Source organism: Gopherus evgoodei, chromosome 4, assembly GCF_007399415.2.
Source record: "Gopherus evgoodei ecotype Sinaloan lineage chromosome 4, rGopEvg1_v1.p, whole genome shotgun sequence".
Lineage (NCBI taxonomy): Eukaryota > Metazoa > Chordata > Testudines > Testudinidae > Gopherus > Gopherus evgoodei.
This window is the reverse complement of record NC_044325.1, coordinates 117,881,771-117,909,012: the sequence shown is the minus strand read 5'-3', so window position 1 is coordinate 117,909,012 and position 27,242 is coordinate 117,881,771. Positions and strand designations below refer to the sequence as shown.

At 40.2% G+C, this 27,242-nt stretch overlaps 1 protein-coding gene across 1 annotated transcript in view; it reads left to right on the top strand.

Annotated features, from left to right (window-relative positions):
• KMT5B (lysine methyltransferase 5B) overlaps window positions 1-27,242 on the top strand; it is a 60,240-nt gene that overhangs the window by 21,546 nt on the left and 11,452 nt on the right. The window contains exons 4-9 of the mRNA XM_030560716.1: window positions 15,372-15,537; window positions 17,458-17,567; window positions 19,862-20,028; window positions 20,660-20,679; window positions 20,812-20,948; window positions 23,836-24,032. Of these exons, the coding sequence (XP_030416576.1) occupies window positions 15,372-15,537; window positions 17,458-17,567; window positions 19,862-20,028; window positions 20,660-20,679; window positions 20,812-20,948; window positions 23,836-24,032 (797 nt within the window). The remainder of the gene's footprint in view (window positions 1-15,371; window positions 15,538-17,457; window positions 17,568-19,861; window positions 20,029-20,659; window positions 20,680-20,811; window positions 20,949-23,835; window positions 24,033-27,242) is intronic.

Sequence of the window (27,242 nt, the reverse complement as noted above, 5' to 3'; positions counted from 1 at the left end):
AATTTTTGTTACTTCAGGTGCTGGGCTTCCTTCAGTCTCTGATGTATTAAAAGGCCTAGTGTGACCATTTAAATGTTGTTGGCATTGAGGCCAATAATCGCAAACAAGTGCATGCAAAATCCCCCTAGAGTGATGCAATTCAGATTGTCTATATGCATGCCTATATACATGTGCACACTTGGGACTTTGCACCCAAGTCAGGCGTATACATTTGTACTTAGACACACATCTTCCTGAAAACTTGAACCTAAAATTGGTGTGGATCAGTGTCTGGTTTTTGAGTGTTTATTCCTATTTTTCAGAAATTCCACAGATTATACACAGTCTGTAACATCCTGTTAAATTGTTGTCCGTGTATGGACTTTTATTGCAGTAGTTGTAATTCTGTATGCTTACCAAAAATACATATAATCATGGGAGGAACTCTCTCTTATTTTGTGTTAGGCATTGTATAAACACAACGGGGCCTTGATCTCAGTTAGAACTTTATTACAAATAGAAATTAATCAGATAATTCAAACTTGGGTAAAGTTTTGTTTTGATTTATTGAAGATCCAGAATATTTGACCATTATGTTAGAATAATTTTTTATCTAAGCGCGATTATTTATATACAATCACATTACTAGATCATTGCTGTATTTTACTACGTCGAATATGTCTTGGATGTAGAAAAACAGGTTGACCAATATGAATGCTTAATTAATCCATGTTGTCATGCAATAAAAATTAATGCACTACTAGTAAGGCCTTACACATTAGCGTTATATTGGTGCAGTGGTGTGTTAACAAATGCTTGAAATCTGCAGACCCATTCTAAAAAGCTGCATTTTCAGAACTCAGCATCCATCCTTCTGCCATTTAAGGAATGCTTTCATTCTTCAGGTGTATTTCAGGGTATTGGTTAGAATGGCATCCTATTTAGGTAAGTATTCTTAAGGTCCTTGTTACTGCAGTATTGAGCATCTGTGTAGTTGCCCCAGCTGGTTACAGATGCAACTGCAGTTAAAGACGCCCTCGTTTTATTGCATAGGAAGTCAGATGAAGGAGATAGGTGTATACATGATTCTGTAGCTTCCTGTCAAAGCAATGATCGTGCAGAGAAATTATTTCTCCTTTCTTTATTTTATGATTGACATGCCAACTTCATAAATGTGTAATATTTTCTGGTTATAAGATTACAACGAGCAAACTACGTTTCTTCAGTTTTTTGTTTGTTTTAAGATGTTACTGATTTCAAACAAATGGCTGTGAAACAAAGACTATCACCATGTAGTTCTTCCTTTCTCAGGCCTGTAAAACAGTGTTACAGGCAGTGTGCAATTAGACTTCAAGGGTAATAGTTATTAAATTTGAAGCAGTGTGAGAAACATTTTGGTGATGCATAAAGCTTCCGTCAGAAACACATTTTCCCAGTTCTGTTGAGAAAGTGTCTTATTGCAATGAATTAAAATAAAGGCATCAGCATAGTTCTTATTTAGCTTCTCTTGGTCACATCTGGTTATTGTCATGGCCAGACAGCTTGGATTTTGTTGCTTTTATCTAGTAAGGTGTTTTTCTTGTTTTGCATTGTCTTATGAGGTAAAAAACTTCAGATGCAGAATGACTAGATAATTGTTCAGAGAATAAGAAACACTGGTACCAGGACATGCCATGATAGTAGAAATTAAATTAGTTTCACAACTCTTAATTCTGGAACGTCTTCAACTTCAGTGTTAAGAGGTCTTGCAAACATTACACCATGTATATTAAAGTGTGTCTAAAGCAAAACATCCAGTCATGGTAGAAAATGCACTTTTTTTCCTTCAGGCAAGTTGAGAGGAGGCTGCTATGCAAATAGTTATGTCACAAATATTCTACAGTAATCTTGAAGAGGTTTTGTATCTGTTAATTTGCGTATGGTTACAAGGTTTGTATTTATGTAAACAGTACAGCACAAGGCTAATCGAAGATCAACTTTCCCTTACATCTCTGGAAACCAAGATGCTATTTTCTGCTGCAACTGGATAAATATACAAATATCTTGTGTTATATATAAATTTTCTCTGTGGGTCTGATTTAGCAATTAAAGATTCTTTAAGGATTTGTTATTTGCCCAGAAATCATTGGGCGGGCAAGACATCTTTAAAAGTCTTAGTAAAACATTTAAATTAAATTTTCCCTTTCCTCTTTTTGCCTTCCCCCAGCCCCTGTTGACTGAGCTACTGCTGTCAAATAGAAAATAAGTGTGGTGAATTGTGTATTATATGATGCTGGTGATTTTATTATTTTCTCTAAAATATTAGTGAAAGAATATGAAGTCTGAAATAATATGTCTGGATTTAGTTAGAAACTTTAATCACATTAATGCAGTATTCTCATGACCATACCTCCTCAGAGCCCCACATATGCCATGTGAATCACCAAATCCTTTTGAGCAGTAGTTGGTTGATGTTTTGAAGAGGAAATGGTGCTCTGATAAGCATCCAGACAGACTCCTAGAATTTGGAGAAGTCACCTATATTGGGATCACAAGAAGAATAGAAGCAGGTGGACTGGTCATCTATGGCAAGATGGATCCATCTGACTAAAGCACCAGAAGTCAGTGTCCTTTGAATACTCCAATAGATGAGATATTGGAGACTCAGATTATCATAGTACCAAGCTCCTACTACTTCACCTTCAGGGTTTATCAGAATGGTTCAGGTGAGATTTTCTCTGTACCTCAGCATTTCCCAGAGCTTTGCAAATAGGACTTTGATGCTATGAGTGCCATGTTTGTGGAGCAAACTGGTGTCACTTTCAAATCCATTTAATCACAGTTCTTACTGAATCTAATTTTGGTGATTTGAACTTCTTGAAACCAAGAAAAACAGGTTTTTTTTCACTTCAGCGCTATGTAAAAAGGAGCCTAGTTTTCTGTACTGGAGCATCTATGGAGCATTAAATGTCATCTTAGGCAGCTTCAGAGTTTAAATCTTACGTAGGCTTTTCTCCGTATGGTTATTGTGCATCTTAGGGCTTTTAGGCCTTTGATCCTCTGCCTCCTGAGTTAGTGATTTCTCCAGGGAGTGATGATGAAACAGGTCATTTTCTTTGTAGAAGGCAGTCTTCTCTGTATTCCCTGACCTTAGCCCTCACAATTAGTAGTTCTGCTTGATGATGTCAAACGCTTCTAAGGGTACGTCCAGACTACCTGCCAGATCGGCAGATAGCGATCAATTTATCAGGGATCAATATATCACGTCTAGATGAGACATGATATATCGATCCCTGAACGCTCTCCCGTCAACTCCGGAACTCCACCAGAGTGAGCGGCGGTAGCGGAGTAGACAGGGGAGCCGCGACTGTTGATCCCACACTGTGAGGGTGGGAGATAAGTTGAAATTAAGATACGTCGACTTCCGCTACGGTATTCCTGTAGCTGATGTTGCGTATCCACACACACGCGTACATACACACGACCAGGCCTAAAAGAGAAACTGGGAGGCCAGTTCTGAGAAGTTTACCTTTCTACCACATCCTCTGATGAGGCTCTTACCCACTTCCTCCTTTCTTCTGAAGGGCCTGGTGTTACAGAGGACTTGATGAACTGATAGCTCTGGAGATCCATTTAGTGACTTTGTCCAGAAATAACACATTATTTTAACATCTTGAATCTCCAAAGGAAAGTAGTTTTGTCTATCAGTTAAAGTCTGCTGGAACTGGCTGAAGAGGTCTGCAACCAGTCTGTCTCGGCTGCCTTGGTTTCTAGGAAATCATGTGCTTTGGACCAAGAACTAGAGAGGAATTTGAGCTACTCTCAATATTCTTCCATATGCTCGCTTGTAGTTTTGGCTGCAAATGATAAATCAGAAGCTGGGAAAATGGCATCTACCCTGGGAAACAAAACATCCCGCAGTTAGGTATGCCTAATAGGTTATTTCTCTGCAGTCCTGATGCTCAAGGCCTCTCACTGCCAGGCTGTCATGCCCCCATGTAAGTCTTCATTATAGTTTAGGATGGCCTTTTAGGCCGAATTTATTCTAATGGACCAAAAAAGTTCCTCAACGTCTTTGAAGACCAATAAGTCTATGTAGGCATTTGCTGAGGGTCCCCTTTTACATGTCCAGTGAAGCTGTTTGGTTTTGACCATGCCAGTCTGTCTTGCGGGAGATCTCTTTGGCTGTAGAATTTTGAACTTTTGGCACAGGCCGAAGGCAAAATAATGAATTCAGTCTTCTAAGGGACCGACGACGCCTTAAAGAAACTGAAGACCAGCAGACCCACAGCCAGGTTTTCTAAATTTGGATCACTTGGCTCCTAAAAGGTGTCTTCTGGTTCCAAATGTTGCAGTTTCGAGAGTACTCTTCTGGAGCTGCCTGGCACAGGACCCAGACAGTCTTGGAAGGCTTTCCATCCCCATTGGAGGAGGAAAGGCTTCCTCCTCTACTGCTATGGCAGTATGTAATGCATCTAGAGTGTATCTAAGGATGCGACTCATAACCAGTTGTAAGACTTAGATTTTTCACCCTTTCCCCTCTTTTACTCTTGTGTGGTAACACTTCTTTTTTTTTGGGGGGGGGGGAGGGGAGAGGGGGCAAGCCATTTCTTCAGACTGAATCTTACACACAGTCAAACAGGGATGCACCTTTAGTTTGAAATCATGCCAAAACCCAAGCTCTTTTTAGGCATCCTTCTCACACACTGCTGGAAAAAGTAGTATTGACTTTCTGTTGAAAATGGGAACTCTGTAGATGTGGTGCCAAAACCTTTCTCCTGATATTTTTCACTTTCCAAAAGACTCAGTAGCCTACAGCCTATTCTGGCCACTTTCAGATTGAATAATACCTAAGGAAATCCAGATTCCACATGGTTTTGTTAGGGAGCATAATTCCTATCCTCAACTCTCAGGACTAGTTTAGGGCCCTTGGCTTTCAAGATTCTTGTTTCCCTGTCTCAGTAAGGTAGACATAAGTACTACTTTACTTTAGGTTCATGGCAGGCAGCAAGCACTACTAGTATAAGATGTTGAGCTTTGGGCTGGCAGCAGCTCCTTCTGTATTCACCAAGTGCTTGATGGTGGTGTAGCTGATCTGCTTTGTTGAGACCTGCAGATGTATTTATAGCTTGTCTGGCTCATAGGACCTCAGTTGTACAGCAGAGTAGCTTCTAACGTGGGGCAAGTAGGGGGCTTGCTTTCTCTCTGTCTGAAAGTAAATAAATTTTGGTCTCAATTTAGGCTCTGAGCTTTGTAGGGGATACAATAGATTCTGCAAGGGCTCTAGCTTGCTTATCTCAGAATATCAGAGATCTGATCCAGGAAGTAGACCCAGCTAAATCCAGCCCAGAACAGTCAATGGGATTTTTATTTGCAAATGTTCAGCCTGATGGTCACCTACATGTCGTCACTTCTTTTGTGTTGCTGCAGATGTGATCCTTGCAAGGGTGATGGAAACTGTACAGAACAAGTGTTCTCAGCTTGACATGCTGATATCCTCCTCTCTCAGCAGACTCTTGATGCAGCACAGTGCTAGACTGTGTCTTGAAGGGGGTGCCCTTCTGTTGAGATTAACTGTAGCCTTTAATCTGAGCTGTACTCTTCTGCACTAGAAAGGGTAGTGCTGTGTCACCTCTGAGTCAGGAGGCAATCAGTCTGTGAGAGTGATGCATCTGAAACAAAGGGGGGCACTCTGCTCTGCATATGGCTGGCACAAACAATACCTCACTTGACAATCTGAGTTGGCATCCTACAGATCTGCATAAGAGATCACTCAGATTCTGAGTTGATCATATGATAGTTACCAAGTGGTCATCCAGATACGGATGCCTTGTTATATGCCAAGTCAAGTGTCTGAAATGCTACTTGAGATCACAATGCATATCAGATGTTCTGCCTTTTGTAGTAAGAAAGAAGTCTTCTTTACTCCTTCTTGGTTTTTTTTTTTTTTTTTTCCTTTTTCCCCAAGATACTGAGGAAGGTTCAACAGGATCAGGCATGTCAGGTTTAGTTCCTAGAGTTGCTGTCCAGAAGTCATCTAGTCACTTCTCCAGAGTGAAGATTTTTTTTGTCCCAGCTGAATGGTAGAGTAGCTCACCCAGACCTCCAGTGATTTCACTTGGCAATATTGCTGATGGGTTTCTAGGTCAAGATGTCTTCTGCTTGATTGAGAAATCCAAGATTGTCCTACTGGAGTCCAAATAGCCATATGGTAGGAAGTGTTATGCTGCCAATTGAGCCAGTTTAAGAGGTTTGTCTGGATCCAGTTGTATTGGGCTTTCTCTTTGCTGTAAAAGCCACCCTTAGCTATTTTTAGCTATGGCTAAGGTCTGCTTATGGTCCATGGTATTTTGTGAAACACTTTTTAAAGGGTCTTACAAACTAGTATTCTCCCATTGTGAAACCTAACTGATGGGAGACTTGACTTTGGTGTTAGTTAAACCTGTAGAAGGGCCCATTCATCTGGATTCTTGCTCACTATACCGCCTCTCACTGAAGGTGTCCTTTCCGGTGGCCTCCTCCGTGACCATGAGCATCATGAAGTTACAAGCCTTGGCAGTCAACCCACCTTCTACAGCATTGAGCAGGGACAAGGCAGTTTTGAAGTCTCATTCTAAATTTTCACATTAATGGTATTAGACTGTCTTCTCAGTGTGTCAGTATTGCTGTCTCTTTCCCAAAGCTTCATAGAGTCACATCTTGGATGGTGAGAGCGGTCATCTACTACTTAGGTGGCACTAAGGTATTTAGAAAGTGAAACCATTTTTCCCATTGGAGAAAAAGCTAGAGGTCAGGTTTTCTGAATGGATAAGACTGCATTTAATAATGTTATGAACTCATTGATTCTCATTGCATCTGAAGATCTCCTGGATTTAGGGGGCTAGGTAGCTGGCTTTCCAAATGGTATAGCTCCACAGTGAGCCCTTATCTGAAATCTTTAGGAATGTTATGTGGACTTCACTCACACCCACACATTCTCTCATCATTGCTTAAAGAACACATTCTGATTTCAGGAGAGCAGTGCTTCAGTTGTTGTTTAACTTTGCAGAGCACCTCAGCCCCCACCTCAAGGAATTCACTGCTTGTTAATGTTTCATACAGTAGAGTTCTATGGAGATAGCAGCATGGAGAAGCAAAATGGATGGGCTACCAACAGTAAATCTTGTTCTAAAAAATTCATTGCCTCCACAGAGCCACACTGAATCTCCCATCTACTTCAAAGCCCAATTCTAAATAAGGCTTCTATAAGTAGAGGAATTCCAGGAACCATTAGAGGACTGGCATATTTAGACCCTTGGCTAGTGAATCCTAGAATGTGATGGAATTTGCGCACATGCTCAAACTGTGAAGTCTTGCTAAATATGATTCTATGGTCATGTAATTAAGCACGCAATTCCTAAGTTGTGGCTCTGTGTCGGTAATGCATTGGAGAACATGGATTTACAATTGGTAAGTAGCCCCTTTATAGAGCAATTTACTGTCTCATGTCAAAGTTTATCTGCATTCTTGAGACCCAGATTCCTAGAAATATCTAGATATGGAAAGTTAACTTTGTTTCATTTTGAAAAACCACGGTGGTCTAAAATCTGTGCATTGTCCAATTTTTTGATTCTTTGGTTTTATCTTGCTAACAATAAATTCCATTACTTTATTATTGGGAGGGGTTTTCTTCTGCAAGACAACATGGCTGTTTCGGATTTAATTAATTTGCTGTTGTCTAAGGTATCAGGTGTGTTGGGTAACATGTTTCTCCAGAAGTCCTGTATAAGTGGTACATCGTAACATTCAGTTGATTTTCAGTGGAGGAATAGCAACTTCAAAAGAATCTCCACACAGTAGTTGGACTGGAGTGCTAAGAGCAGAATGAAATGATAAACTGTATTTATGAAGTGGAGATGGAAGTTAAGAAGAAAAGCAAAATAACCTCTGAATATCTTAGTCAAAACAGAAAAACATTTACTTGCTGCCCTAATCAATGAAATGATGTGGTTGAGGGTCTTTTTCTGCTTAAATTTTAGACACATTTAAAGATTGAACATATCAGTTTGAGTTTTAATTTTGCAATAGGTTTCTTGAACTGAAACTGACTAAATTATTGGGGTGTTTCCCCCTTGTTATTCATTGAAGATACAGTTTTTATTTTGCCATGCAGGCTAAGAAGTTGGCTTTTCTTAATGACAGCATTGAAGATTAAGTGCAGAAATAGACTTGATTTAAAAAAATCTCAAAGTAGTACCACTAGCTTTTGTAAACTATGAAGTTTACAAATATTGTCTGTGTGAAGACCATGCATTATATTACTTCTTTATTTCATATATATTTTAAAAGTAAATTAAAAAACATTTCGTGTTTGGAACTGAATTTTTGTATTCATTGTGTGGCATTGTCTTCAGTGCTCCAGAGCCTTACACTGTTTGTCCTTACAGTCATGCTGTAGTGCTACTGATATAATATAAGATTCTGTTTTCATGTCCCCAAAGCAAACTCTCTTCTGAATAAAGTACCTGTCATTCAAGCAAAGACCTTTGGGATGCAATTTTTGGTAACCTCCAACATGTCTTTCTCTTCATTTTCCCTAGTCTGTTTGTTTTTTAAGAAGCAGCTGTAGCAATTTATAACTTCCTCATTCACCAGTGCAGCATGTCAGATATGTGCACTATATGGAGCACCATTCTGTATCTCTTGCAGGATCGTTTTACCCTTTTTGTTCAAACTCACTGCTCTCAGTGACTGAATTAATCAAGGTACTATACTCCTGAACTTACCAGAACCTCTCCTTTAACTTCCTTTATAGGCAAGTATCTCACTGACCCTTGGCTTTATACCTTGGACTTCCAAGATTCTTTAAGTAACCCTGAGGTAAGAGAAACTTCAGAGAGAGAGAGAGAGCACTTTGAGTTCTCTGCAGCTGTTCTCTTGACAGCTTTGCTTAATACGGCCTTGTCAGTTATAAGGGCCAAACTGGGACAAGATAGTCATATAGCCAGATTTCATATGACAACAGCCTCAGCTATTATGGGATCTCATTGATGAGAAAAAACTACTTACTATACAGTGTAATTTGAAATATTACTATTCTCCAGCTCATCAGAAGAAGGGAAATGACTTTCTTTAAAGATGCTAGCAACGCAGAATTTTCATTCTTAGCTCTCTTGGCTCCAGCATGAGTCATGCAGGAATCTCCTTAGCTCATGAGATTTTTGGCCCTTTGAGGCAGTTGTAGATTGTCTCAAGGGGACTGTCTTAATCAGCAGGCTTCAACATCATGTGCCTCAGAGAACCCAGAACATTCTATTTTGTGTTTTTCCCCTGTCCCCCAACTAAAGCTGGCAAAGGAGCTTATTGCAGGAGCTGCCCTAAAGTTCTAACCACCACAGCTCTGGTTCGCCCTGCAGCCTCTATTTAGAAGCTGGGTATCTTTTTCTGTTTTCTAGCTTTCAGCTAGTCACTTACTTTTTGGATCAGTAAAGTTTTCTCCTTTAGCTCATGTTTTTATGTTCACTTAAGGTTTTCTTTTTAGGTTATTTTACATCACCAGGTTCCAAAAGTACCTACGCAGTTGGTCTGTGAACATTCTTGGACCACAGGCTTTTACAGAACGTGTTTAGAAATTCCATCATGTTGGCACCATTGAAGTCAGTGCTGCATGCCATAAAGTGCTATTGTAGCCATGTTGGTTTTTTCCCTCTGGAGTGGTGTTAACAGGTCACTTCACCTTGTATATATGTTTCACCTTCTGTTTAGCTGTGATGCTTTGAGTATATTTCCCAGACCAGAAGAAGAGCTCTGTGTAAGCTCAAAAGCTTGCCTCTCTCACCTACAGAAGTTGGTCCAATAAAAGATATTCTCTCACCCAATTTCTCTATAATATCATGGATTCATATTGCTGGAACCAGAATCCCTCAGTGTATTCGTGGGGATCATGGCTGTGCACTGTTTACTATCATCTGAGTCTTGTCACCATCCTGAAAAGAAGCCTCCTTGATTCTCCATGTGCTTCGGGAGTCCCTGGATACAGCTTTTGAACCAGCAAATCTTTTTTGGTGTTTACCCAAATGTACAGGTTCTGTGCATTATGGTTTTACAGGCTTGCAGCACCTCAAAAGCCCTACTTCCATTTTCAGATTTTGGAGACTGTCATGCTGTGCACATTTCTCTGATCTCTTTCCATGTTTCAAGATTTCTGTTTGTTTGCTTATGTGGTGGGTTTTTTGTTTTGCTTTTTGCACTTATCCTTTTGAGAGGCTCTGAATTTCAAGACCTTTGGATTCCCTAGTGCATCCCTATTTAATTGAAGAATGCTTTTTACAGACCTGCTACTAGGCCCTTGGAGAAATTTCCTTGGCAAATTAAAATCCCAGATTCTTTCTTCGGTAGAACACTGTCTGTCTCTGCTGCTTATGATCAGATGCGGTATGGGCATTTCACTAAAGTATGAATACTTGTTAGCACCCTAGATGAGGCTCCTAGTTTACCTGTGGAGTCAGGATGTCATGGGCAATTTCAGATCTGTGGAGACCTCTTGGACTATAAAACATACTTGTTCTCCCCTTTGTTCCCATGATTCCTGGAAGCTTGAGGTTTTTGTTTAGCTTTTCTGCATCTGGATCCAATATTTGGTGTCTGTCTGTCTATCCTTCTTTCCTTGAGATCAGGTTAGAATAAGTTTTCTTGCTTTGTTTAGCAAGTGCCAGAGTTCTCTCTGTGCATTACCAAGATGGAGTCTCTTATAAGACTCTCAACACATACAGTGCTGGTCTCATTGGGTGACAATGTAATATTCAAAATCCAAACCCATCCCAAGAGGAAACAGATGCATCAAAGCCAAATGATACGCACACTCGCTGACAGTTAATTACATTCAAGATACAGTTTTAAGTATGTGTGATGTCCTCAAGCAGGTCTCCCTATTCCCAACATCTCAGAAGAGATTCAGCCATCTGTGGTGACTTTTTAATTGCACATAGACTCCTTTTTAAATAGCTTCACTTGTTGGCATATAATTTCCTATACTTATCTTAGTTTAATTTGGCAATGTATGTTTTTCAGCCTGTCATGAGACAACTATCTGATCTCGATGCTTCAGATTCAGCATTAAAAGGGTGCCTTTTATGTTTGACAGAACTGTTGAAGGCTTTTTTGATTAACTCTGTATTTGTGAGCTACGGTGCTTTGTGTACAAGATCACTTTCCACATGGGAGTTACTTCAGCTCCTAGAGTTAGTATGCTTCGTAAACTAGAGACTGACTCATCTTCTAGCAGATTTTACATAAAGGGTGCTGCTATGGACTCATACAACATTTCCTAGCCCGGATAAGTTGTTTTTTTTTTTGAGACTTCCCATGTGGGGTATGTTTGTTTTGTTTAACTTTTCCCCAACACCTGCATGTCCATCCCAGAAAAGTGGCCCTTCTTCAAGCCCTTAACTTAAGACTCTCTGGAGGGTTCTTGGAACAGATGAAAAGCCTTGGAAATGCAATCAGTTTTCTAGTTTTTACCTCTTATTTCCTTTGTAATGCTGTTGTTAGAGCAACATGTTAAAAGACTGATTGCCTGGGAAGCTGTCTTGTGTCTTGAAGACAGTATTTCAGTCCTAAACAGAACACTTCCTATTGCCTACTATAGGAAGATTTTCAGTCATGGGCATAGGATCATGTGGTTCCTTTACCTATATCCATATATTTTCAAGTATTTTTGATCGGATTTGATCTTGAGGATGGAGCTACAACTTCAGTCTGTTTTTTGTAGTATGAAGAGCCCAAACTCTGCTTATAAGGCTTGCCTTTTTTTTAATACGTCCCCAATTACAGCAAATCAGACTTCATTGTGGCTTTTTTATAGTCACATTCTCACTTACTTATTGGATTTTTCCTTGTTTGCTTTGCCTATTACAGTATTTAATTATTTCATGAGTATTGGGACTTCCCTCAAACTACTTATTCCCCAAAAGTGAAAATCTTACATTGATAGTGTCTTCAGAGAAGGGAGAATTATGCTGCTTCTCTAAAGATATTATGTAGGCTTCTCACTCACCTAGCCACCCGCTTCCCCTCTGAATTTGAGTTTTTAAATATTGAAAGGATGTCTTGTGCATTTGCCCTATGGGCACTCTTTCCTCTATTTCCTATCTGGTTGACTTCTGTGGTGGTATTTGATATATATTTACTTTTTAAAAAGTATATGAGTAAATTAAATTGTTTTGCCTTTATCAATCTGGAGTTTAGGGGACTACTTGCTTCCTTCTCTTAAAAGGAACTGGCTCGAATGTTCTGGAGCCTTCAGGGCATCGAAGAATAATTAGTAAGGCAGTGTCCTTGAACTGGTCTAAGTGCTTCAGAGGACCAAAAATCTTAGAACTGGGGAATTTTCCCTCATAACTCATGCTAGAGACCCAAGACTGAGACTCCTGCATGATATCATCTTCATAGAAACAGAATTTTAAGGTAAGTACTCATGATTTTCTCTTCTGTCTGTAGTCCTCAATTCTATAGATGCCTCTTGTGAGGGTAACTATGTTTTTGGTTTAAATAACCATAAAAGTGCTGAAGCCATTTAGTCAGCTCACCAATAAAAGTTGAGGACTAACTGACAGGGAAAACCAGAGAAGATACTGCCATATCCATTGCAACTAAAGGTGTATGCAAACTGTTGGTGTATAGTGTTTCAGGTAATGTGGTTGCTAGGTGTGCTTCACAGTTTTGGCCAAGTAATCATAGCTCACTGCTTACTGAGGAAATTGATCAGACAATGGAAAGATGAAGCAGAAAACAAGCAAGAAGTCCTACTCTAACATTAGAGGCTGTTTCAATTTAGGATCCTCCATTTGGAATGATTTGATGCTTATATCTGAGAAGGCTCAGTTAAGTATGGTTATTAAATCCAGGTATAGTCCCTTTTTTTGCATCTTGGGAATACTGGAAGGAATTATCCTTTTAACATCTTCTGTGTGAGATGTGTATTGAGGGAGAATTCTCTAGTGTACAAAATGAGCAAAAGCATGTCCTCAGTAATCTGATTACATTGTTCCTCCAAGTTGAGGTCTCTCTTCAGAGCTTGTTCAAGAGACAGCTCTCTTCTCTCCCTCCCCCCCCCCCCCCATGAGAGGTCCACTTCCAGATTTTTGGCACAATAAACCAAAAATGGAATAATTAGTTGTTTTGTTTTTTGTAGGAGAGTGTCTGTATTTACCTAAATCTTGCCACCTTATCAGACTTCATCCCAACCATTACAAAGCTAGTCTGTCTGATCTGTCTCCTCTTACAAAAGGTCCCTTGCCAAGTTCTCTGCTCAGTGAGATTCCCTGGGGCTTTAGATCCTTTGGATGCTACAAAAAGATCAGTATGTTTCAAGGGAGCACAAAATGGAGATCCAGTGAAAAGCACACTAGTATAAAAGAGCCACAAGGGTTTGGTTGTTTCCAGTGCCAATAGAAGTGCCATTACTAACATGAAGTCTTCCTCTTCTGCCTCCCACTTGTATCAAGGACACAAGAATGATGGGTTGTTTTTTTTTCCCCTGAGGCAGAAAGTGATTCAAGTTATCATTTGTTTGATTTTTATTCAACTTATTTCATTAATTGTATTGTAGAGCATAGCATATTCATGTCTTCTGTTCTGTGGCAAGTAACAAACGGGAAGTAAAGCATACTTGGAGAATACATGATTGGCAGGTTGTGTTGGGTTTTTTTTTTGTTGTTGTTTTTTTTTTTGCACAAATGAAGATGTGCAAGTAATTCAGTGACCCACCTCAGAGAATTAATGGGATGTAATGGTCTCACCTAGCCTTGTTGATGTTCTAACCCAAATTAGCTCTAAGAGTTTTCTCAGACTATATTTGTTCTTGTTTTGACATGAAATACGCCATTTGAGTGGTAACTAAACCAAAAATAATTACAGTAGGTCCCCATTGAAGACTCAAACAACCATGAGCCTCAAATAAGATGTCTATGTCCTCTCGTTGGCCTATAGGAAAAGTCCTCTGCCCCAAAGGGGTATGGTTCGGTCAACAATTGTTAATAGGTCACTTATGCAACAGAGATGTCTTATGTAAACGAATGGGTATTTAGAGGCAAAAACACCTGCAAAAGAACTTTTTTCTTTTGGCCTGTGTGGGAACAGTCCCCTGACATATACCAGGTACTCAAAAATTTGGGCTGCATGGCATGTTGGTTGTCAGAAATCACTTACAGAGACTGCATGAACTTTGATATTTTTTACTTGCTACTAAGGATAGCATTTGCGTTGCTTGGACATTTACAGTCCCAGCCTCCTGTAGCCAATACAGATGGAAATGCCTTTTCTATCACCAGGAATTTCGTTGGTGTATGCCTTTCTCTTTCTTATAATCCTCAATATTTAGGGGGAAAGCTATCCTGGTTTCTTGTTTAACATTGGTTTTCAGATGCAGTGTTTTAGTGATTTTGGCTAATCAGTTTCCTTTATTCCCTTTCTTTGGAAAGACTTTTTCTCTCAGGGTGGACACACCATAGCTTAGGACAAAGTAAAATCTTGAAAATCATTGGAGTGGGTTATTTTTTTAATAGGTATTATATATAGATATATATACACACACTGAGATTTATTCTTCATGTGGGTGCAAGTGTACTCTAAAGCTATAGAAATGTGCATTATTGCTCCCTAAAAAAAGGGATGGATAAAGGGCTGGATACCATTAGGTACAGAATTCCCCACTTAGTAGCAAAGTAAGGTATAAGGTTTATAGTGGGCTTTATAGAGTCAATATACTACATATTTTCTTTAGGCAACAGTTAACACTAAGTTTGGGTTAAGGCAGTCTCCATCCTCAAACCAAGTATTGAAGTAATTGTGTTCTTCCATTTGTGCCTTTAGAATAACTGATTGTGTTTCTTGTGTTAACTTCAGTTAACATCCCATTACTCTTAGTGGTAGATCTGAAGATAGAGAAAGAGGATGAAATTATACAATAACAAACCAAAATCCTAGGTAGTTCTCATTATAATATTACAGGGGGAAAGGATTATGGTGGTTGGTTGGTTTTGTTGGATTTTTTTGCATTTATGTTGTTTGGTAGCAAGGGAAGGGGATATGAAAGCATTAAAATCATATTTCCTGTTTGGTCATTGCTCCCTGAATGACAGATGATAACCTATCTTTTTTCGTTACAGGATCTAAATTTCCTCAGCCAGATCTACTATATAGTTAAGAAACTATAATTTTCTCCAGATTAAACATTTGTTAATGTTTCCATTAAGCTGCTTCAGAGCTCTGGGAATGAGGGACCTAACCATGACTACATGATATGTAGCCCCCTTGATGCTAAGAGTTGAATAATCCTAGTGCAAAATTTCTTGTCAGCAATGGAATGAGATATGTGAAAGGATTAAATAAGGATGAATAACAGTTGGTTTAGAGTGATTTTATTTTTATTTCAGGTTTCGACCTATAAAAGGAAGGCAGGAAGAGTTGAAAGAGGTGATTGAACGTTTTAAGAAAGATGAGCACTTAGAAAAAGCCTTCAAGTCCTTGACGTCAGGTGACTGGGCCCGGCACTATTTTCTTAACAAGAACAAAATGCAGGAAAGGTTGTTCAAGGAACATGTAGGTTTGTTTATAATTGTTTTCAGAGTGCTAATATGTATTTCAATGCTTTCGTAGCCTTTTAAAGAGTATTTTGAATATTACATAAGTGAAAGAACAAGAGAAGTAAAGAAAATAAAGCCACTGTGTAGCCTTATCTTTGTACCCATTTTCATCTGTAGATTTTAAAACCTAAACTTCAAAAAAGTAAAAGTAAAATAAGATTATCTAATAAACTTTCCCAGAAATAAAAGTACACACACATTTCCTTTGCTGCCATCATGCATAGGCAGACATACCACTCTAGATGTCAAGCTTTTCCTGCTGTGTATGGTCTCCTTTTGTAATTGGTCTGTCAAAGGCCATCATTTTGTTTTCTCCACCCATTCAAGTCAGACATTCCTGCTCCTAATGGAGGACAGTCAAGGGAGAGAAAATGCTTTCAATGTGGTTGTACATGACTCTTTTCATTGGCAAGTTCTAAGATTGCCCTTCTTACTTCATCGTGAATTGATAGGGGGTTCTTCTTGGTTTTAAAGGTCGTTTGTTTGTTTTTCCCCAGTTCTGAGACAGATTGTATTCACACAATCTTTGTTTGGCAGCCTCCTGCTTCAAGTGCTACTCAAACATATCAGCTTATATTCTTTCAGACTTCCCGTCCTGAATTTCCTCAAGCCTCTGCTAGTAAAGATCAATTTCCCAGCACTTCAGCTTAGTCGAGTGATAATGGAATAATACAGCCCTTGTCCTGCCTTCCTTACAACCAGGTTGGGCATAGCTGATCAGATTCCAAAGAAGCAAGAACAGTGCTTCTGTCTCCTCCCCTTGCTTAGGCAGTTAGAGAATCCGTGACTGGTCCTCACCCTGAAGAGGTATTTCAGGAAGTTAAAGCCCCCAGGTCTCATGGACAGAGGTCTTTTCATTCCTTTTCTGGAGGCCTGGAGTTCTATCCTAAAGTCCTATAATTTAGTTAGACAAGACCATTTTGGGAGTTCCTGGTGTTGCTCCCTTCCTCACATTCTCTGGAGGATTTCCACCTGTATCCTCTTGCAAACCAAATTGCAGACTACAAAGAGGTAGGGCAAACAATCAAATATCTCTTTTTTTGGAAAAAGAAGCCACTGCTGCCTCTGGAGAAATCTCAGATTTTCCAATTCTCATTGGGCACCTCATTGTGACAGATGTCAACCCACTGACTAAACTAGATGAGGCAGACTAAGGAACCCAAGGAGGAGAAAGCTCTGACCAAAGAGGGAAATATTTTTTTTTTATTTAAAACCAAAAAGATGGAATTGTTTCCTGTACTCAAAATCTGGCAAAAATAGTAAAACATGGAAGGAGCCATATTACAAATTCTCTTTTCCCAGAGTGTCTGACAAACTATACAAGCTTCCTTTGGATAAAACTGACAAATAGAACATCTCCCATAGAATTGACCCAGCAATCAAAAGAAATCCAGTAGCTAGTCTTCTCGTCCTCTTGTGGGTAGTATCTCTATCTGGTCTGATGATCAAAAAGCTGGACTCTACCTTAAAGAAACAATGAGGCTATTCTCAAAGGCTAAACATAGCTGTCTGTTTCCCCTTAAGAACTAAGGAGATTTGACTCCCATAGGAAGTTACTAATAAAAAATTGAACTTTATCCTTCCAATTTGTCTTTGTTGCAGCCTGAGGTACTCCTATATATTTAATTAAGACACTGTGTGGAGGGTATTTATGTGTATCTACAAATCTTTCAAACTCGGGTGGATTAAATAAATAAATAAACCTCTCTATGGTAATATGTGCAATTAAAATCTGTAATCCAGAATGTCGACAAACTAAAGGCAACAAATACTGTAAAGTGACATTTTTGACTCATAAGATACAGAAGTTTTCATTACTTTTTTTTGCGTGCACTTAATACAGCAGTACTCTATCTTCTTTGTCATTCCCATTCAGGTATTTATTTATTTACGAATGTTTGCAACTGACAGCGGATTTGAGATATTGCCTTGCAATCGGTATTCTTCAGAGCAGAATGGAGCCAAAATTGTTGCAACAAAAGAGTGGTAAGCGTTGTAACTGTAAATTAAGTCATTGTTTATATCCACATTTTAAAAAAAAATAAATGTAAAACCTGTGTAAATGCAATAAAAGAGTTGGAGTTTAAACTATAGCCAGTAAATGTGGAAATTCAGTTTTTCAGAGCTTGCAAGTTCTTTAAACCAATCACCACACAATAAATTAATCACATGTACTTGTCATGCGTGTAAACTTTGTAGATTTAATGTTTTGTGTTGTCATATGTTCTATACACAATTTTGGAATAATCCTATCCTGTCAAAATTAATTAATTAAAAAAAAAATTAGTTCTCAGTGAGGAACATGCCCATGTCAAGATTCAGACATAGCCAGATTTGCTGTAGCTGTATCAAAAAAAAAAAAAAAAAAAAGAGGTAACATTTTTTACAATTGGAAACATGAGTCCCTCTCCTTTGAGGGATGCCTTCTGCATATTCCAGTTTGTTAAACAAGCATGCCTTATATATACAGATTCTCGTTTTGGGAGATATTTTTGATTTTTTAGTTGAGTAGTCAGGTTTTTTTGTTTTTTTTTATTTTTCATTAAAAGTTGTTGTAGCACCTCTGCCATTGCAGGTATCGTCCAGACCTGCAAAAGCAGGAGGACTATCTCAAACCTCTGTTATGGTGGGAGAAGCTCTTCGGATCCAACACTGGTACAGGGTATTCAGCACTGTCTACGCTGAGTGGCTACTCAGATTCAGAGATCTTGTTTCCAGAGTGGCTCTATGCCTGGCATAAGTGGATTTAAATTTTCCAGATTCATTTGGGTCAACAGAATCTGGCTGAAGAGCATCTGGAACTGTTCACTCCAAAGAACAGCTTGCTAGTAGAGACTCTGTGCCCAACAGTGGGGTATTAGAGTCCCTAATTTCTGTCTAGGTTGGTAGAGTTCATTGCCATGGTATATGTCCAGTATGTCTACATTGAGAAGCCTCTAATAACTGAAGACTGTTGGTAAAATGGCTGTATATCATGCATAAGGGTATCAGGATTTTATGTATCTACTGGTTTTATAGATGAGTGCTAAATGACACCATCATCTTCAAGGTCCTGGTCAACTGAGTCTTTTTTTCCAGAGCTCTAGCACTTGCAATTTCAAGGAGCATCTTGACTCTAAAGATCCTCTTACCATAAAGGGCAAAGGTAGCATCTGAATCCCTGTCTCACATGAGCTGGTGGAGAGCTTCTCTCTGAGTCCTGTTAAGCAGGAATGAGACTCCAGTTCACTATCCAGCAAGCTACATTCCCTCTCCAGAGAGAAAAGTGGAAGAATCAAGAGAGACAGAGTGCCAGTAAGGTTCCTCACTCCTGCTTAATATCTACAAAGTTGGAGAGAACAGGTCACCAACTTTCAGTCTATCTCCCATTAACTTTTCAGTGCGGAATAGGCAGATAGGCGTAGATGAAGCCTTAGTATTGCTCTCCTCCATGCGGAGGCCTGTGTATGCTTCAGCATCAATCTTTTGCTGTTGCCTTCTCTAACATTGGGAAGAGTGCAGAAACAGTGCCAGTTGTGCTTATGTCAAAATCCATTGACCTGAGCAAGGATCCTTCCCCTGTAACTCTGCTCCAGGCTTTGGCCCCAGAACCTTTTCTACGGTACCCTGATGCTGTCCCCACTTCTGTCACTTCCAGTTTTTTGTTTGTAAATCATAAGCGCATACAACATTTTCTGTGTCTAAAATGAATGTATAATATTTTATATCTACATAACTTGCGCATTTTGAGTGCCATTATTCAGCAAAGCACTTACACTCAGCATTTGTTTTAAGCATCTGAGTAATCCATCCTTATTCAGTAAAGATAAACACCTCCTTAAAAATATTTAGGAATGTAACCTTTTAGATGTGAACAGAAATGCTTTTAAACTAAATACAGACAATAGTTTAAGATCCACATTTGCTGACAGATTGCGTGAATAAATTTTAAAATTACAAATATATTAAGACTTAATTTTTTTTTCTGATTTAACTGCAAGGACTTGAGTTCAAGTCTCAGATTTTCTTGTGTTAATTGACATTACTAATGTGTAAAGCAGTGTAAAGAATTAACTCTTGCAGGGGAGAGACAGATCCCTGAACTAAGATCTTCACAGAAAAAAAATATTATTTTTAGTGTTATCTGTGTTTTCTGTTAGTTGTTTAAGATCTTAAACAGTTTAAAAAACATTTTCTATCTTTTTTAAAACTATTTTTTGGTGAAGAAAGATTTTGGAATGTGTTTTGTTACTTGTTTTGTAATTGTTGGAACTTTTTTTTTTTAATTTTTTAACACTTAGGAAACGAAATGACAAAATAGAATTACTGGTGGGTTGTATTGCTGAGCTATCAGAAATAGAAGAGAACATGCTACTCAGACATGGAGAGAATGACTTTAGTGTCATGTATTCCACACGGAAAAACTGTGCTCAGCTATGGCTTGGTCCTGCTGCGTTTATCAACCACGGTAAGCAACAAGGATAGAAAGTATAAAACGACAAAAGGTACTCCATTTAAATGTTCCTGTGTGTAAGCTATGCCATGCAGCCTCAAAGTGGAAATGCTGCTTGGATTAACTCTGAATTATGTATTTGAGATACAATTAACATAATCTGAAAGCCTTTATTAGTTTAAGGCCTAAATCCTGGTCAGCTGCTGAGCTGTGCACTGGGAATTTAATTGGAAGCTGTGGGAAGGGCTCTTTCCTCCCCCCTCGCTTCTCCCAAGCATACGTACAGGGGAATGGCTCCTGAATCTGCATAACTGCAGATTTCAGCCCTCCCTAAATTCCTACTGCATGACAGTGTTCAGAGAATCTCCTCAGAGTTGGGCACAGGCATGTAAGGGATGTGAATTTCCATGGGGAGTTTTTTTCTTCTTCCTAATGTAAAGAGCTTAGAAACCAAACTGTATTAAAGCTGTTTAAGATGTCCACTTGTATATAAATCATTCTTGTTTAATAACATATCCTCAAGTATTTAGTCAACGTCTGCTAGAATGTCAAAGTCAGAACAAAACCTTACTTTAGATATCTATAACTATTCATGTTTCAGGTCTTATCAACAGTTAATTGACTTTATCTTTTGGACCTTTTTCAGATTGCAGACCTAACTGTAAGGTAAGCATGAAACAAAAAAACAAAAATAGCAAACCACCAAATCCTGCCGAAAGCATGCCTGTCAAGTATACGTATACTTGTTTTGTATTCAAACACCCAAATTAACTTTAATGGTTATCTGTTTTCTTTCAGTTTGTATCAACTGGTCGGGATACAGCATGTGTGAAAGCTCTAAGGGATATTGAACCTGGTGAAGAAATTTCTTGTTACTACGGGGATGGTTTTTTTGGAGAAAATAATGAATACTGCGAATGTTATACCTGTGAAAGGTATGTGCTGACAACGTAAACAGTAAGCTCTTAGAAGGCATGTGGGCATATTAGATGCCCACATAACATTCATGTTGTGAAGCTGAAGGGCAAGTGCTATTCAAGAATTGTATAATCATGTATGTAGTATAATCGTGTTCTTAAAATGTTTGTTTTTAATTTCCAATTTTTATCACCCTATTTTCCAAAATTTCTTCATAGCTCAGTTCCTCCCACTCCACCCCCACCCCTCCAAAAAAATAGAACAGTGCAGACTTTAGAAATTTATTAGATACTAAAATGTGCATGTGTTAGACAGAAAAACAGCATTAGCAACCTCCTAGCCATATAATATTATGAGTATTCTCACAACTCTGCTATGAACTATTGTCCTCGTTTTCAGGGATATCACTGAAAATTGGGGACAACCCTGTAAGACAGTTTTATTCACTCAGTTTTTGTTGCTCAAATGTCCTGCTTTTTGGTGAGAATGGTAGTACCTCTCTGTCTGTATAGTTGTTAGAACTTGTATATTTTAAACATGGACATCAGATTTGCTGCTACTGCTGTTTACACCAGTTCATTTCATAGTAACAGAGGCAAGTTGGCTTCATTTTTTTTTTAATCTAGACTGTCCCTGCTGAACTTCTTTTTGCGTCCATCTAGAGAATTTCAAGAGATCTCCCTTTTGTCTTTATTCTGTCTTCTACCCTAATGAAATTTCCATTAAAAAAAAATAAATAAATTCTGGACACAGGAGAGACCGCTCCAATACCATCCTGGGAACTTTAGATTTATTTATTTATTTATTGGGCGGAGGGCATAGATCTGTATTGCACCTGGGAAGTTGAAAGTCAGTGGTGTGTAGGCATAACTGCACTAGCTGTACTCAAGGTCAGTAAAAATAGAAGTGAGGATGCCATAGCACAGGCTGCAGGAGCCCATCTGACACTCATCCCTCCTTCCTCACTCTCCCCCCTTCCCCACCCCCCTCACACACTTATGCAGCTGGTGATGATTCCATGCCTCTGCATTCTCTCTGTTTTTAGTGAGCTAGTTAGAGTACAGCAAATGCAAGTGCATCTGCACAAGTTGACTTTCAAACTGCGGCTGCCATGTAGACACATCTTTTAAGAGCCTTTTTGGATAAACTGTTGGAAAAACTGTATTGATCTTGTAAGCTCTACACGTTTGTGTGTGCATGTCTGTGTGTATATGTATACACGGACATACATGCACACTCCATGTGTACACAGGAGAATGCACACTCATATGGGTGTGTGCATGTGTCTATGTAAAAATTGTATATGTGAATGAGAAGTTCTTTGTTCCTTGATGTTTGTAACGATTTGAGGGTCTCCAAGGAATATTGGATACCTGCATTGTCTGAATCTTTCTCTTTACTATTATTATGCAATCTATTTTTGTTATAATCATCTAGTCTTTTGGAAATGGTAAGTATCCAAGTTTAAATTATTAAATGTTTGGAAGGTCTGGTGGAATTTAGTTTTCCTTTTCACCTTTTTGCTAAGAAACTATTGAATTGGTTTTGACATGTAAACCAAGATACTGAAATGTGCATATAAATTTAGATCTGGATTGTACCTAATTCTTATTCAGATGCACTCTGCCCTTGCTCTCCTGTTTTAGCTTGATATTGGCTGCTCAGGTTGCTGCTCTGATCATAGTGGCTTCTTCCTTTGTTTCCACATGTGAGCAGATGAGTGGAGAATGGAGAGAAGCTCTGCTCAAAATCCTTCATGCTGGCCAGAGTAGATAATCAGGGAAGTGAGGTCCGTAAGTGGCACTCTTTTATAAGTGCAGAGCAAAAGAAAAATTAGATCTTTCTCAGGCACAGTTCCATCCGGTGGCAGAGCAGCTGACCCTTCCTTCTGCGTGGAGCTCAAAAGCTCAGTCAGTCTCTCTGATTTGCAGAATTCAATAGGACTCTTATTATTCCCTATCAAAGTAGCACCAGTTAATTTAACTAAAAAGCATTGAGTTGGCCTAGTGTTTAGCACAACAATGTATGAGAGACCAAGGTTTTATTTTTCATCTCAGTTGTCTCTTGTACTCTGAATTATTATGATTTGTTTGATACAACTATTATACTGGATCCCCAAGTGAGGTTGTCTTCTAACTCTGAAAAGCAACCTCTCTGATCACTTAAGGGTACAAAGGAAGTCTACCAGTTTTCTGCTGCATGGACAGTGATGGTGGCATGAGACCTAAAGTAGGAAGCCTGAAGGCTCTGGTAAATCTTCATCCCCTTCCAGACTTCTTGGGGCAATCTCTCTCTGTTTGGCCAACAGTAAGGGTTTAATGATGAACAAATCAATTGAATTTTTATCCGTCTACAGGAAGAAAGATACAAGTGTGAAAGGGACAATCATAATGACCAGAATACCATCGTTATCTACTTAGTAACTGTTCCTGATATCACATTGAAAATAACAAATGCTGCAATTGGCACTGACTTTTTTCAAAAGTCAGATGTGAGGGGAAAATGTTAATTCTCATTGAAATTTTCATAACAGAATTAATAGCAAATACTGTTTGAACATTTGTACTTAATTATTTTATACAGGTTGGATTATGCAAATGGTATTGAAACAGATCTTAAGAGATAATTACTCCCTTTAAAAAAGGAAAAGGTAATTGCAAAAGACAAGTATCTATTCTCTCAGTAATTAGATGCCAGTTTCTTTTCATCTCTAATTGGAAGTGAAATACGCATACAAATTCTTTACAATATCAATAGCAGAATGGCCCACAAAATACCAAAAAACTGGAAACAGTTGCATCAACTTACCTGCTCTAAATATACCTGGGATTCAAATGTTGTATGCCATCAAACAGAGCCTTACTACTATATCGAGTTGTTAATATGTATTATTCTCTTTTATAGACGTGGAACTGGTGCTTTTAAATCAAGAGTGGGACTTCCAGCACCTACTCCTGTGATCAATAGCAAATATGGACTGAGAGAAACAGATAAACGTTTAAACAGGCTTAAAAAGTTGGGTGACAGCAGCAAAAACTCAGACAGCCAGTCTGTCAGCTCTAACACTGATGCAGATACCACTCAGGAAAAAGCTAATGCAAGTAAGCAAAGGGAAAATTTTTTTATAAAAGGCGTTGTTTTCATAATATTAGAAAATTCTCACTTCAGTGAAATTCCAATCTTACATTGATGAGACGGCATAACATCTAGGCTTATAGATATATATATAAATTATATTATATATAATTCATTATATATAAATTAAAGATTAAGAAATAAAGATTGTATTTGTACCCAGAATTTTCGATACATCTCCTGTTTCAAAGCATACCACAGTACAAAATGTCTCAGTATCCCTGTATGTATTTACTCAGTTTCAAAATACCACATACACAGTAGAACATTTCAGGAAATATGAGTGATCATGAGTAAGAGAAATTCAAGCGGGTAAAAAAAATCCACTTAGTAGTCTGGGAGCATATAATCGTAGGATTGGAAGGAACCTTGAGAGGTCTTCTAGTCTAGTCTCCTGCACTCAAGCTAGGATTTAGTATTCTTCGAGTGCTTGCTGATATCGATTCCAATTAGGTGTGCACGTGCTGCATGCACGATCGTCGGAAGATTTTTACTCTAGCAACACTCAGTGGGTCGGCTGAGGCACCCCATGGAGTGGTGCCTTTACGGCACCGTATATATACCCAAGCCAGCCCAGCGCCCCCTCAGTTCCTTCTTACCGCCCATGACAGTCATTGGAACTGTGGAGCCTGGCTTAGCTGATCTCCACTCCCCTAGCTTCTAGCTCATTTATAGTTGTAAATGGTTTTTAAAGAGTAGTTGTTACTAGTTGTAGTTAATAGTTGTTAGTGTAAATAGTAATTGGGGGTAAGGGGCTTCTCCCTTTCCCTCCCGGTACCTGGGCTCATGCCTCGGTCTCCAGGTTTCAAACCATGCTCGGCCTGTCTTAAGCCGATGCCTACAGGAGACCCCCACGACTCCTGTTTGAAGTGGTTGGGGGTATCTCATCAATCAGATAAGTGCTGCATTTGTAAGGCATTCGAGCTTCCAACTAAAAAGGAGCAGGGCTTTCGCTTGAAGCAGCTCCTTATGGAAGCAGCACTTTGCCCGATGTCTTTGGCTCTGCGTTGATACTCAGAGCTGACCCCATTGGTCCAAAGCACACCTACAGCACTGGAAGCAACAGCTTCACGTCTCGGCACCAGCAAAGACTCCCGACGCCAGACATCTCTGGCACTTCTACTAGCACAGCACTGCTCACCGTCTCCGGGACCCAAGAAGCAGCACAAACAACCTGCTGCTTCTTTACAGTTATCAGCACCGCCTGTGTCACCCTTGGAGTCGTGTCCCGTGGTGGACCGCCCCACAAAGGCTCCAGCTCTGGCACCATTGATTCCAGCGCCACAAGCACCATCGAATCCAGTGCATGTAAGCTCCCCGGTGTGTACCGCGGTTGAGCTCGGCCTACTTTCCACCACGGAGACTTTCTCCACGGCATGCTACCTGATGGCGCTCACCGAGCCGAGACTGTCGCAACCTTCGGTACTGCCAGTACGGGCTGTTCCCTCAAAAGGAAAGCCCTCCATGATGCACCCTCCGTCACAGGGCGAGACAGGATGGCACCGATTCCAGTCCCAGTCCTGGTCATGGTCCTGATCCAGACGCTGGTTCTCGTCCACAGCACCGCTAGCGGTCCCTGCACAGATCCCCATCTCGGCGCCAGTCGCACTTCCGGTGCCGCTCCGCCTCAAGAAGATCTTTTTCCTGGTACGGTTGGTACCGGTCCAGCTCCTGGCACTGATCCTGGCGCCGATCTACTTGGAGTCGATCGTGGCACCGTTCCACCCATAGATCATCGTCGAGATCCAGATCTGCCTCCCGGCACCAGTATGATCGCCAGTCCCAATCCAGGTCACAGTACCGCTTGAGACCACAGCATCGATCTCCATCTCCACAGCACGGTGCGGTAACGCAAGACACAGTGACCCAGTATACGCAATCGGCTCCACCTTGGCTGTCCCATCCCAACTCGAGGTCATCCCAGGCAGAAAGTGGCTACCATATCCAGGACCAAGATGCGGACAGTGCTAGCCAATGGCACGATGAGGGGCAGGATCCTCGTCAGACTCTGCAATGGTCCTTTTGGACCCCTTGGGCATACCATCAGGCCCAAGGTGTCCCCTTGAGGGCTTCTTGCTCTGCCTACTCAGAACCCCGGGTACCGGAGGCCACTGTGAGTCACCCTCCCCCGTGGGGTTCGGAGGCGATGGCCCTGTCCTCATTTCAGGTCCATGCCCCTAGCATGGTGGACCTAGGGCAGCTGGACCCTCCCCAGCAAAACTTGCCCCAGGACCCGTTAGTCCCTGGAGTATTCTCCTCGTCTTCGCCCGATGAGTCAGTGGCGGGTACTCCTCCTCTGGCCCCCCACCTATAGACTTCCATGCACACCAAGAGTTACTTCACAGGGTGGCACAAAACATGAGCCTGCACATGGAGGAGGTGATGGAGGTCGAGAATCCAGTAGTGGACATTCTATCTGCTGATACCCGGACACGTGTAGCCTTACCGTTATTCAGATCATCCAGGCTAATGCCAGTACAATCTGGCAATCTCCGGCCTCTATTCCTCCCACTGCCACTGGAGAAGAAGTACTTGGTCCCCTCCAAAGACTGCGAATACTTGTATATTCACCCCCAACCGTGCTCCCTTATTGTACAGTCCATTAACGAAAGGGAAAGACACAGCCAACAAGCTCCCGTTCCTAAATCCAAGGATGCTAGAGGCCTGGATTTATTTGGGTGCAAGATTTATTCTACTGGCAGCTTACAACTCAGAGTGGCTAACCAGCAGGCCCTCTTGAATCGAATTATAATACCTGGAACTCGATGGGAAAGTTCAAGGAGCTTATTCCTCAGGAGTCCAGGGAGGACTTTGGGGCCCTACTAGAGGAGGGCAAGAAAGTAGCCAGGACATCTTTGCAGGCCTCAATAGATGCGGCAGACTCGACGGCTAGGACTCTAGCCTCGGGCATAGCTATGCACTGCATCTCGTGGCTGTCGGTCTCTGGTCTCCCACTGAAACTCCATCAGACTATTCAGGACCTGCCCTTTGATGGCCATGGTCTGTTTTCGGACAAGACTGACTCCAGTGTCTGAAGGATAACTAGGCCATCATACGTTCATTGGGCATGCATATCCCGGTGACGCAACGTAGGCCCTTCCAACCCCACACAGCGCATCTATCCTAATCCCCGGCTAAGACAGGAGATCTCTAGAAGACGCGGCCGGGGTAGTAGG